A 13,775-nucleotide genomic window follows, 5' to 3' on the forward strand; every position below is an offset into this window, starting at 1 on the left:
GTGATAAGGCCGCCTTTGCATACTATATGGTCTACTAGCTATTATATGTTACTAAATGATTGTAAAGTGTGTGCAATAAAGGATTAATAAATAAAATAATAAATAAAATATAATATATAATATATCCTGGGACATTTTTCACACAAGGTCATCTGATCCCAAATTAAGCTTGTACAGAGCTTGTACTATGGAAACCAGACAACTGATATACTACATATACTATTTTTCTTTTGTAAATGCATACTTATATAGATAATTACACCCAGACTCAGGACAAACAGACATGTTCATGCACACAAAAATCTGTCCTGGGTGGGAATCGAACCTTCGGTGTGAAAGGCAAGCATTCACCAACCACGCCAACCGGCTCTCAGTATTAATAAGTGTAAGGGAGTGAGTTCTTTATTTATAATATATATAAATAAAGGACTCACTCCCTTTTGATGATGCGTGTGTTCTTGAAATGCTATAATTATTATGGTCAATGTCACATATCGCTTTCTGATATTTCACGATCCTATTTTGCGGCAAGTTTCGAGTCTGTTCTTACATTTAACGAGTCGCAATAACAAATTCATGTAATAACTTCTCGCTATCAAATTTCTTAAGCAAAATATCTTTATACAGTGAAAACATCTATGGAACAAGTTATATTCAAGATATCTATGCAGTGAAGGAAATTTGAAATTACAAGTTCTCATAATAATTGCAAGTAAAATAAAATTTTAGCCTGTAAATGTCACACATCTGAACTTAGATTACCTCTTCTATAGAGGCAAAAGATTGAAGATTATGCCACGTTGCTCCAGTGTGTATAGGTGGATACAAATGTAAAAGGTCATAGAACAGGTGATGAATTATAAACATGAAATGATGTGAACCCGAAAATTTCGGCTAAGATTAATAGGGCCTTGAAGAAATTTCTAAAAGTTAGGTAATGTAACTGCTTGTAAATGCGCCATTGATGTGCTAAGATCGCATCTCCCTTTTGATGACGAAGTTTGGCGATCATTGCGCCACGCTACTCCAATGCGACTTTATGGATGGAAGTGTTAGAAATTAGACACATGCAGGTTTCCACACGATGTTTTCCTTCACCGCCGAGCACGAGATGAAAAACACAAATTAAGAACATGATAATTCAGTAGTGCTTTCCTGGGTTTGAATCCGCGATCGTTGGTTAAGATTCACGCGTTCTAATAACACTAAGCTGTCTGCTCTCTTAAATTATTATATAATCATTGTATAAGTCAAACCACACATAATTATTTCAATGATTCCGAGTTCCCCTCAAGCAATTACCCTTGTATTGTTGTGGTTTGTGTAAGCCGACCTGATATAATTATACCATCAGAGCGAGACGCCACAAGTATTATAGTTTTAATTTTTTAAGGAGGTCATTTGATGGAAAGTGGTAACCATCGGCAATAGACTATTGTAAGAAATATTCATATTAAATATCATTAACAACCTTCAAATAGCACAAAATAAAAGAATAAAATTTCTCTTTCGTTATCCCTTTCGAATTCTACTACAAACATTTTTTATAATAAAACCAAAATTATGAATTTTCGGCAGCTTTATATATATAATATCTATATAATCAGAAAAAGTCTCAACAAAACTTTCCACACTAATATAAGTTTTACCAAAACAAAAGAACATCGTAACCGTACCACCCATCGAACTAGCTTTCTTGTCTTACCGAAAACTAGGACGTCATATGGTACAAAAATCCGAACATATGAAGGAGCACGACTTTACAGTAAAATACCTACACACATAAAAAAGTACACTCATTTAAGGCATTTAAGACCAAACTGGCTGAACATGTATTAGAACATTCACTTTAAAAAAAACAATAACAAAAAAAATAAGCCATTGCGTTAAATGGGTAACTACTACAGACGAATATGAATGTTATATTACTATATATGTGTATTCTCATGTAAGTGACATGCCTTTTTTGAGAATAAAATGTCTACAAGCTTAAAATTAATATGAACCATCCCTTATATCCTCAATACGCCACCAATCTTGAACAAAGATTCTATGTCCCTCGTATCTGTTACACTGAATTATTTACCCTTAAATCGGAACACAACAATATAAAGTACTGCTGTTTTGGTACACCAAAACAGAATATCTGATATATTCTACAGAATATCTGATGAGTGGGTGGTACCTACCCAGGCGACCTTGCACAAAGACGTACCATCACGTAGAAGTATTAAATTAAAAAAATGTACAGTTTAGTTAATCTCTTTTTCGGAAAACCATTTCCTTGTCCGCCTTATTTCCTGGGGGCTGTCTGATTGTCATAGCGGTTTTTAAGTGTAAGATTGTGGGACACTTAGCTTGAAGACAGGACTGTCTCATCCAAAACAGGACATATGGTCGCATTAGGTTTGGTATATTGTGGGCCATATAATATTGTGATAATTCGAAACACAAGAAAATAATTATTCAAAATGTAAATTTGCTAACTAAATTATAAGTTATGCATCTCAATGTACCAACGTACTACCTCTTACTATACAGATTAAATTGCATGTAGGTTTTTCGTATCAATTAAAATACATGTTACGTTTGAGTTGAAATTTGAATTAAAAAAATATTTTCCCGAACTGACCGAGTTGGTAATTTAAAAAATAAATAAATAATATAATAATAAACTGTATAATAAGCCTTTTATACTGTACAGGATTATATAAATGATAGAAGAGCTTGGCGAACTCGTAGTATTCGTTGATGTTCATACAGGATATATAAATATAATTGTATACGATTATTATATATACATATAATTTTTTGATTGTTAATCGATGGTGGTTTAATTGTATTTTAAAATTAAAATTATAAAATGCCGATTTAAAAGTGGTTATAGAAGTTACCTGGATTTTGACTTTTTAAAAACCAACTAAAATATGTTTTAATAAAAATATATTGTTTATTAGCCTGAGTGTACGTTTCAAATAATAATTTGGTATGTATGTTACTCTCTTGCTATGTACTTATTGATAGGAGAAATGATATTGTAAATTATATATATATATATATAAATTAAAAAAAATGTACGGTATATATAATGTACGGTAATGTACGGTATATATATATATATATATATATATATATATATATATATATATGAAGGAGAAAGAGAACTATATACATATAATGATGAATAATGTGAAAGAAGTTATAATTTATGAGTTTATTTTATGACAGTGCACTGTCATCGCCGTGAGTGCCCGGGTGACACAGCTGGGACGGGTAATGTATATGACATATACTTTCTGTAATCCCGTGATATTCTCCTGACGTGTTTGAGAATAATATTATGTATATAGGAAGTCGGACGGGCAGATGGGCCACCTAATGGTAAATGGTCACCATCACTCATAGACATTGGCGTTGAAAGAAAGATTAACTATTCCTTACATTGTCAGTGCGCCACCAGCCCTGGGAACTAAGATGTTATGTCTCTTGTGCCTGTAGTTACACCGGCTCACTCACTCTTCAAACCGGAACATAACAAAATACTAAGTATTGCTTTTTAATATCTGATGAGTGGATGTAAGCTACCCAGACGGGCTAGTACAAAGCCCTACCACCAAGTAAAACTGTTAGAAAATAAATATTTTTTTTTTTTTTTATAGAATAGGAAGGCGGACGAGCATATGGGCCACCTGATGGTAAGTGGTCACCAACGCTCTTAGACATTGGCATTGTAAGAAATGTCAACCATCGCTTACATATCCAATGCGCCACCAATCTTGGGAACTAAGATTTTATGTCCCTTGTGCCTGTAATTACACTGGCTCACTCACCCTTCAAACCGGAACACAACAATATCAAGTATTGCTGTTTTGCGGTAGAATATCTGATGAGTGGGTGGTACCTACCCAGACGAGCTTGCACAAAGCCCTACCACCAGTAGTATATAAGTCAAAGGGAAAACAAAATCAATGAATGTATTTACGATTTTTCTTTCTTTATTCTATAAACGATGCTCACTAATTGAAAAATCAATCAAAGAAGAGTGGAACAAGATGTAATATATATATTTATCTCTTTCTTTCATTACGATTTCTCCATCTCATTAAGAGAGTCTACAATGGCACTGTAGGGAATTAATCAACCTTATCGAATGGAAATACTCAATCAAATTAGATAAAAGAATTACTTCTTCTTTCTTGTGCGTTAATTGAAAATCTTATATTAAATGTATGTGGTCAGAGCATCTGAATATAAACCGATCACTGTGGGTTCAAGCACACCACTGAATGTTCTTGTTTTTATTACATTTGTCGTTATAATTTATCTCGCGCTCGATGATGGAAAACATCGTAAGCAACCTTCAATCATAATCAATAATATACTTTAGTGGTGCGATCATAGAAGCTCTTTTAGATTGTCATTATATAGGTTATATTAAATGTAAAGCTGCCACCGAATTATATCTCTTATCAACCACATTCAATATATATTTAAAATATAATAAGACGACATCTCACCTTCAATTGCACTGGCTGGAAAGGATCTTCGATTGGCACCGTGAAACATTCATCCCACACAGGATTAAGGTCCCGATACACTATTCTTGATTTATGCAGTAGTCTGCCCGCAGCCTTAAACTTCACGTATGGATCACTGGTGCCTGACAACAATCCTGGTTTTGGGACCCCACAAAACGCGTAATTAGAAAAAATTAAGAAGCAAAAATAATATAACGAACGAACAAAGCTTACTTTATCTATAGGAAAGGGGCTAGTCTACTACAGTTTAATTATATTTTTATCTGTTATTTTTGTATTTTTAAAAAGAACCGTATTTTTATTCTTAAATTTCGAAAACGGAATGAACGCTTAGCGATCAAAATGAAATATGATTCATAACTAAAAATTATATTCTAAATACAAATGCATAGCTAACAATGTATTGCCAATTATGTGGTTTTTTTAATAAATTATTTTTTTTATTCTACTTATTTACGCTACGGTGTCAAAAATAAATATTGTAACTACATCTACAGGAGAATTACTAAAAGCAAAAGCACTAAAAAAATGCAATAAAAATTTAAAAAAGTGCGAAATAAAATAAATACATTTATATAATATAATACAGATTGACGTGTTTGTGTTGAATTTATATAAAAGCTATAAAATTATTGTGTGGTAATAAAACCTCCTTGCCTTATAAGAAATGGTTGTCTGGAATTATATTTAGTCTGTAATTTTTTAAATGAATTATATATTATTATTTATCTTTTATGGTTATTCTATTATACGAATATTTTTATGGTTTATATATGTTAGATGTGCGACATTATTATCAACGGAAATCAAACCCACTGCTTATGGCTGAAATGTTAATTCCTAGATAAGCAATCATTCTTTTGAAATATTTTTATAATTATAAATTTTTTGATATTAAATGTACTGGATTTAATATATAATATATTTTTATAAATACCTACTAAATCATAAATAGCTTATTACTTAGTAAATAAATAACGTTTTGTATAATATTGTCACATGTCATTATCGTATTTAAATTATAAAAAAACCCCCACCGGGCAAAACACGCATTTATTTTTAATTAAAAACAATATTTATTGTTAATTATTAAATATCGGTTTGTAGGTCTACCTACCAATTACTCAGTAAGTAGGTATCTATACCTATTTATTAAGTCTTTGACTATTTTTGTGATATTGATTAGGTTTCCTAATTCTTTAGAAAAGTCAAATCATAAAGTTACAAAAAATGGCTAACTACCGCTCCTACAAGACCTGCCCGGCCGCGTGTCCACTTGGCCATTGGGTAAATATGCGTGATCGTTGCCGTTTTTCCGTTTTCCTATTCTTTAATTTAATTATCGACTATTACCATAAAAGTTAACAATTACGTTTGTTTTTGACATAACGGTATATGTTAAAATATTATCGGTTCGGTTCCGATTCAAATAAATACAGATGATTCAAAGTTGAATCGGAATTGAATCGGAAACGTATCGTATTCGTTATAAATTAGAAGAATTCGGCCCCTGATTGATGTTGCAGGTATATACAATTTAAATAAAAAGTGGTTTGTACGAGAACATACTAAGCCATGTAACTTTATTTCAAACGTCATACTGTACATATTTTTATCAAAATTTAAGTTAGTAATTTTTTTTTCTTTTCTTCTTTTATGCTCCTATCTTTTCAAAGCTGAGGTTAGAGGACCCCTGAGCTCCGGGGCCCTGGTGCATGCACCACCTACACCCTACGACAGCTACGTCACTGATTATGAATTACTCACATAAATAGTAAGAACTATTTTTATCTGTTCGTGGAATCAGTTTGTACAAAATCACGTTATACGATTCGGAATTCACACATAGTACTTAAAACTTTTTTAATTGGTTATAAATATTAACTACATTCAGTTTTATAAACATTTAAGCATTTTATATATTAAATAATCATTATTGAATAATATATTATGAGAATTCAATGCATAATTGATTTAAAAATATTTCTTAAATGCTTGAGTAGAACGGAACAGTCACACATTGATTTATCTTTTTCTATCATTTGTAATTTGACATTCGAAAGAAGAGGACAACTCATACTCTAACTATACAACCCTTGACGTTTCATAGTATTTAGATAAGTAAATCGTTATTTGTAAATTAAGCATATATCATAAATGATTTGCACTCGTGTTGAAATGTGTTTTTTTTTTGCTCAGCCTTACTTGTGTTTATGTGTCTTATTTGTGTTTTGTGGCTCTCGTGCGAGTGTAGCTTCGGCCTACGTGGATGTCATGTCTTGTGTAGTGATAAATAATACAGTACTTACCATTCTTGTCCATTGCGATTAAATTTTGACCTCTTTTTAAATGTATCCTTAGTTGAAAGAAGGCATATTGTCGTAAGTGCTGTTCTCTTAGTTTTTGACCTTCGTCTGGTTCCTACGTGAAATAAAAAAAAAACGTTAATTAGACTGTAGCAATTTTCAGGGTCGTCTAAATAAGTATTGTTAAATTAAAATGTTTTCTGTTGCTGAATGCCACTCTTTTTTGAATAGAAAAAAGTTAAGCTTTAATTTTTTTTATTTTGTTCGCAAAACTGGATTCAAACAAGAGAACATAACAGAAAACAATACTGCATCCTACAGATGTGTTCCGAACCGGAATAAACTTCTAATGAATTTCTTATCACAATTTATACTGGAAATTTATTTATTCATTTTTGTTTCAATTTATAAGACCAACACAATCTTTATAAACAAGATTTATCTAGTTTTTTATAATTTTTTTGGGAATGAGTTTTGAGTGCTATTTTATGTAGAATAGGAAGGCGGACGAGCATATGGGCCACCTGATAGTAAGTGATCACCAACGCCCATAGACATTAGCATTGTAAGAAATGTTAACCATCGCTTACATCACGAATGCGCCACCAACCTTGGGAACTAAGATGTTATGTCCCTTGTGCCTGTAATTACACTGGCCCTTCAAACCGGAACACAAGAATACCAAGTACTGCTGTTTTGCGGTAGAATATCTGATAAGTGGGTGGTACCTACCCAGACGAGCTTGCACACCTACCACCAGTAAAGTGCTTTCATCAATAGGTGCTTAGGCTCAATTCCAAGTTGAAAAAAATAATTTAATTTCTTCTATGTTATTTAAATATGATTATAATGATAATTGAAAGGTAATTTATTCACGTTCGCAGGTTTTGCTATATGTTATATATATTGGTGCTGAAGCTAGTCATATTAATATCATGAACGCTAACATTTTCATATAAAATTGAACCCATTTTCGGCTTTTTCGGCACTAATTTTAATAAAACTATAAATTTGATATACTGCGATCGACAGAGGGTAATTACACTTTTGAATACCTATGTGGAGTTTTTATTCTATTTGTAAATCTATATCAGCTGGCATATTAAATATTTTCCTTAGAAAATAAAAAAGTATCTTTTTTATTGAGAACTTGTTCCCGTTTACGATATCTAGATACATTGAAACTTTTTTAAACGAATTTAAATCGCCGTCTGTCGTCAGCGTCACCGTTGAAAACAATTATTTAAAAACGTTCCGAATGCCAGGAAGTCAAAAAAATGTACACTCAGTACGTAAACGTGGATAAAATTTTTGAACGAAACAATCGTTTAAAAAAGCCAAAAAAAAAAAATTAATAAGCCTGTACTAGTACATTTTACAATATACAAAGCGGTGGAAACACATGTGGCCCATTTTGATTCGACAGATGCACGTTCCCGAGAACGAGATGAATTATAGACACAAATTAAGCAACTGAAATTCAATTACGCTTGCCCGAGTTTGAATTGATGTTTTCGGTTAAGATTCTCATGTTCTAACCATTGAGATATAAGAGCTATTGCTATTTGGTTTATAGATATTTATTTCCCATAAAGAACACTTATAATGAGAAAACACAATTATTATTTTTTAATATGGAAAAATATAAAAAAAAGCTCGAAACATGTATAGTTATTTTTAAAATTAAACAATGAAGGTATTGACAAAAAACTATGATAAAATATGTGTAAAACTATAAATAAATATATTACCAAGAAAAAATATAAATTTTGTAGGTAATTACAAAATATTAAATTTTACATTAAATTATTCGACTATATTTAATAACATGTTTTTTACATATAATAAATATCAAAATGTTTAAGATTTCATCGGGCTTATTTAACATTATAACACCATCGAAAAGTATATTTTTTAACATAATTATTTTCGTCCTTTTACTTAGATAATTTACAATACCAAGCATAATGTAGGCTTCGATTTTATTGATGCATCTATTAATAGCATTCGATAAAACAGAGAAAATTTAAGTCACGCAAGGCCTCGCAAAAAATACATTAATATTATACGCCACGACGAATACCCTCTTGGTAGATTTAGGACGTCAGAACATTCTTTAATTTAAGAAAATGTTACCACAAAATCATTTAAATCATTTATTCATGACATAAAAATTGAACGGTTTATGGATATGTCATAAATCTCCTCTTGACGATTCATGCACATATCGAATAATCGTTTATATATTCTGAACTCAAATGATACGCTTTAGGGGTAAGACCGACGCGTATAGCTAGACAGCACACATCATGAGTTATCTTATCAAATGTTTTCACACCCCTAATCTGCTGCCGTTCTCTATATCTTGTGTTGTGTGGCGCGTATACTATATAACCTTATTATATTATTACAATAATAAAAATATACATTTATTTAATTAAGATGCTATGTTTTTATACAATTTTATTATATATTTATCTGTTTATAATATATTATTTTAGGTCCATGAACTCATATGATCGTATTTACACCAGGGCTATATAAATCACAATCTGGTAACCAATCAAAATTAAAAAAAAAAAACATTCGTTGCAAGTCCTTAATGTGTATATAATATATAAATATATATAAAATACTTTCATGAACGTTTGAAAATTAGTTTTAATTCGAAAATTTTTGTTTTATAATACACCGGTAATTCATCGATCATTAGTTATAATTAAAACAATTTAATTAAGAATATTTTAGAACTACATTTTATTGGATAAGTATTACACTAACTTTAGTAATTACGTAATTACTAGGACTTATGTCTAATGGTAATCCAACGTAAAAAGAAATGCTTAACATGAAACAGTCTCACCTTTAGAGGCAATTGAATTTAGTGGTCGATATTACCATACCACCATAATTATTATTCAACATTTGAGGTAAACATACTTGATTTATTTGGTATTAAGACTTTGTACAAGACAGTCTCGGTAGGTAACACCATTTCATCAGATATTCTACTGCTAAATAGCAATACTTAATTTTGTTGCGTTTTGGTTTGAAGAGTGAGTGAGCCAGTGTTACTACAGGCCCAAGGGACATAAATTTTAATTCCGAAGGTTGGTTGCGCATTGACGATATAAGGAACGGTTTAGATTTCTTACAGCGCCAATGTCTATGGTGACCGCCACCAGGTAGCCCATTTGCTCGACTCTATAAATAAAAATATATAAAATGCATGATACGATTGTTTTTTTAACAAATTTTCATTAATAAACTAAACTTCGTCAGTAACTACACAACAGAAAAAAGAAATAACCAGTTGATAAACAGAGAAGGGTAAGTTTCTGAACTGTACTATCTTTGTCTATTTTTATATAGGTATATTCTCCTAACATAATTAATGTCAATCACCTAAGTTTGTGAGGTAATCAGGGACGATAGCATAGCCTGCCTGTGATCCCGAAATATAGGCGCCGATCAATAAGGACATTAAAATCCAATTAAGAACTTGGTTTTGTACGAATTAAGAATACTAATTACATTATAAATTAGGATATTGATAATCAATTTACATAAATAATGTTTATTTTATACTATTAAACTGCTTATAAAAGTGGAACAAATCATCCACTGATAGGCCCTCATCTTCTCTTTAATGTTTAGAATGTATTCCTTTACTCTAATTTTGGTGGTACCACCCACTCATCATATATTCAACCGCAAAACAGCAGTACATGGTATTGTTGTGTTCCGGTTTGAAGGGTGAGTGAGCCAGTGTAATTATGAATTTTGAAGAATTACTAATATTTCTATTTACCAATTAAACGAAAACTTGCCCTAAGAATGAGCGTGCCGTAAACTCCTTCGCTTCTATCATATATAATTGTACCATATATGTTAATTATGCTGTTTCCTTAAAAGTCCACGTTTACGTGAAAAATTTCTGACAATTCATATCTGAAGTCATACTGTACGGTCTCATGTGATACGTTCATAGTTGAATATTTACGGGTTTCCAACTTATATAAAGACTTATGTTATAATGAATTCTTTTCATGGAAGACAATGCTTTTGCTGCTTCAAATTTAACACTTCGTCCTTGACGTTTATAAGTTCTTTCTTTCAGTCTTTTAAACTGTGAAGTGACCTTAGCGACGGTTTCGCTAAGAATAACCGAGAATTAGTCAAAAACTGTGAAACCTCAAGATTTTATATATTTTTATATATTAATTATTATTAGAATAATAATTTTCCGTTTATAATAGAAGTAAAAGTGATTTGGTTTTTAAAAAGTTCTATTAATTTTTATTCCTTTTTGTTTGCCTAGAATTTTCATAATAATGATTGAATTTAATTATTTTATAGTTTTGGAAATTCGAATTCGGAAATTACTTTTTATTATGTTCTAATTAGTATATAACAAAAATCTGACAGAACTGTATCCGTACTTAAATATAATATTTATTATATGAAAGCATTTGGAGACAATATTCGATAAATAATGTGTAATGTACCATACAAAAATAAGAACAAGAAATCAATCTGAGCATATAATTTACTTAGCCAATACCAAATTTCACCAAAATATTTCTCATTGAAATCTATTTAAGTTTAATTTAAGAAGGTTAAATGCTTAATCTTATTTTGTAAAAGTAATTTCATAATAAATGAAGCGACATTACAAACATATGTCTTAGTAATACAATGGTTCAATCTTTGTTCGTAAATGAAATACATCGCAAGAATGGGTGAATAGCGAATAACAATACATTTGTAAACAAAGAAAATAGAAAGAGGTTCTATATAAAATTGCTTCTCAACTTGCATAAAAATATGTGTACATATCGTTTGAACAATTGAAAATTGAATGTCTAAACATTAAACAGAGTTACGAGTATCAATTGATACGACAAATTTCGAACGCTTGGGATAAGTTGTCCATTTCCAAAGATCAATAGATTTGACATCATTTTAAAATATTTAATCTATCTATCTAATATCTTTCGCTTTATAATTAATTTTACTTACCTTTTGTTGTCCAGATTTCCTTTTGTTAGAATTACTAATTATTATCATAAATCTTCTTAATTCAAATACTTAATTCCCAGTAGTTCTAGGAATGTTTTTTTATTGGTTTTCCGATATTTCTATTCGCCTATTTACTGTTAACATTATTTTATAATGTTTGTTGAATGGATAAGCAATTAATATTAATTGGCACTCAAAATCGTATTTTTTTTAATCTACAATAACATATATTTTAAGAAAATTTGAGACATAATTAGGGAAATTCATATCTTTAATTTGCTTTTGTGTCTTAACTTAAATTTATTTATTGAAAAAGTATTTTTTACAGTACCAACTGCAGTAGATCCACAGGCGGACGCGAGATGTGCGCAGGGGTACCCGAAGTTGATGGCACTGGGTCGATTGATGTTTGCCGCGTTAGTGAAGAATCTGTTGACAATAGTAACAGCCTGTTAATGTCCCACTGCTAGGCTAAGGCTTCCTCTCCCTTTTTAGGAGAACGCTTGGAGCTTATTCCACCACGCTGCTCCAATGCGGGTTGGTAGAATACACATGTGGCAGAATTTCAATGAAATTAGGCACATGCAGGTTTCCTCACGATGTTTTCCTTCACCGTCAAGCACGAGATGAATTGTAAACACACATTAAGCACATGAAAATTCAGTGGTGCTTGCTCGGGTTTGAACCCACGATCATCGGTTAAGATTCACGCGTTCTAACCACTAGGTCATCTCGGCTTTTTTTTTGACAATAATTAAACAGTTAACCTTATTCTTGTAATTATTTCGTGAATTTTCTCTAGGTGACTACGAAATTTAACAAACTTATATTATCCATTAGCATTCATATTTTTTTACGTGAGTAATATTTAAAATTATGGTGTATTTTTTATAGTATTATTTTTATCTACAAATGTATATTATGTATTTGAAAAAAATAATAACGATTGTAATTATCAGATAATTATTCAAAATATATTTTAAATATATATCAATATTTATGTATTATATAAAATCATCTATGATGAGGTCTATAGAAGTTTTGGTGGCAATTTTAAATATTAATACGAAATACAGCTTCAGAATGCTGTATGAAAGAGAGTCAAGGCAATATTCTTATTAAATATTCAATCAATTTCGCGCCTTATTCGAACCACGTCTCAACTATAGCCTACGTTTAACAAATTCCATGCGGGTTTCTAATAACTCTGCTATATTATACACTGCAAGCATATCTTGATAAATATATCTTAAAACTCAAATTGATTGCACTTAACTACTTAAATCTAATTTATTTTAATTTCGCCGACCTTGAAAATGTATTTTTTTCGCGAATCCAATTCCCACCCAGGATAGATATAGTATATGTTTGTCTTGAATCTGGGTGTAAATATCTATATAAGTATGTATTTACGATTTATAAAAGAAAATTAGTACATGTAGTATATCAGTTGTCTGGCTTCCATAGTACGAGCTCTGTTTAGTTTGGGATCAGATGGCCTTGTGTGAATAATGTCACAGGATATTATTATTATACCAGACATTATTAAAAATCTCGACCAATAGATCGTGATAAAATTATATCGTGTCAATTCAATGCCAAAGTTGTTTTTTTGTCTTCACTGCTCCTGTGATTGAAAAATATTTCTATGATTAGTGTGTTGTCGATTTCAAATCAATACCAGTATTATTTATTCTATAATATATTAATTAATTAAAAATAATAATTATCATCAGAAATTCTATCGCTAACGTGGGTGGGGCCAGTGTTATTTCAAACACAAGTTAAAATATCTTGGTGACGAAGGTTGGCGATGCATTGGTGATGTAAGGAATAGTTTATATTTTCTTTTTTGCTAGTGCCAATATGTGTGGTCAGTAGTAACCACAACTGCTGGCAATTAGCCTAT

General features: G+C 30.9%; 1 protein-coding gene across 3 annotated transcripts in view; it reads right to left on the bottom strand.

Moving 5' to 3' along the window:
* Positions 1–13,775, bottom strand: part of LOC126777625 (multiple C2 and transmembrane domain-containing protein-like) — a 79,878-nt gene that overhangs the window by 46,956 nt on the left and 19,147 nt on the right. For all 3 annotated transcript variants that reach the window (XR_007670070.1, XM_050500721.1, XM_050500719.1), the window contains exons 3-5: positions 12,198–12,295; positions 6,848–6,959; positions 4,518–4,672 (exon numbers count right to left, since the gene is read on the bottom strand). Coding sequence is in view for 2 of the 3 variants with exons in the window: in XM_050500721.1 (XP_050356678.1) it covers positions 4,518–4,672; positions 6,848–6,959; positions 12,198–12,295 (365 nt within the window). In the remaining variant the exon portion in view is untranslated. The remainder of the gene's footprint in view (positions 1–4,517; positions 4,673–6,847; positions 6,960–12,197; positions 12,296–13,775) is intronic.

Source organism: Nymphalis io, chromosome 23, assembly GCF_905147045.1.
Source record: "Nymphalis io chromosome 23, ilAglIoxx1.1, whole genome shotgun sequence".
Lineage (NCBI taxonomy): Eukaryota > Metazoa > Arthropoda > Insecta > Lepidoptera > Nymphalidae > Nymphalis > Nymphalis io.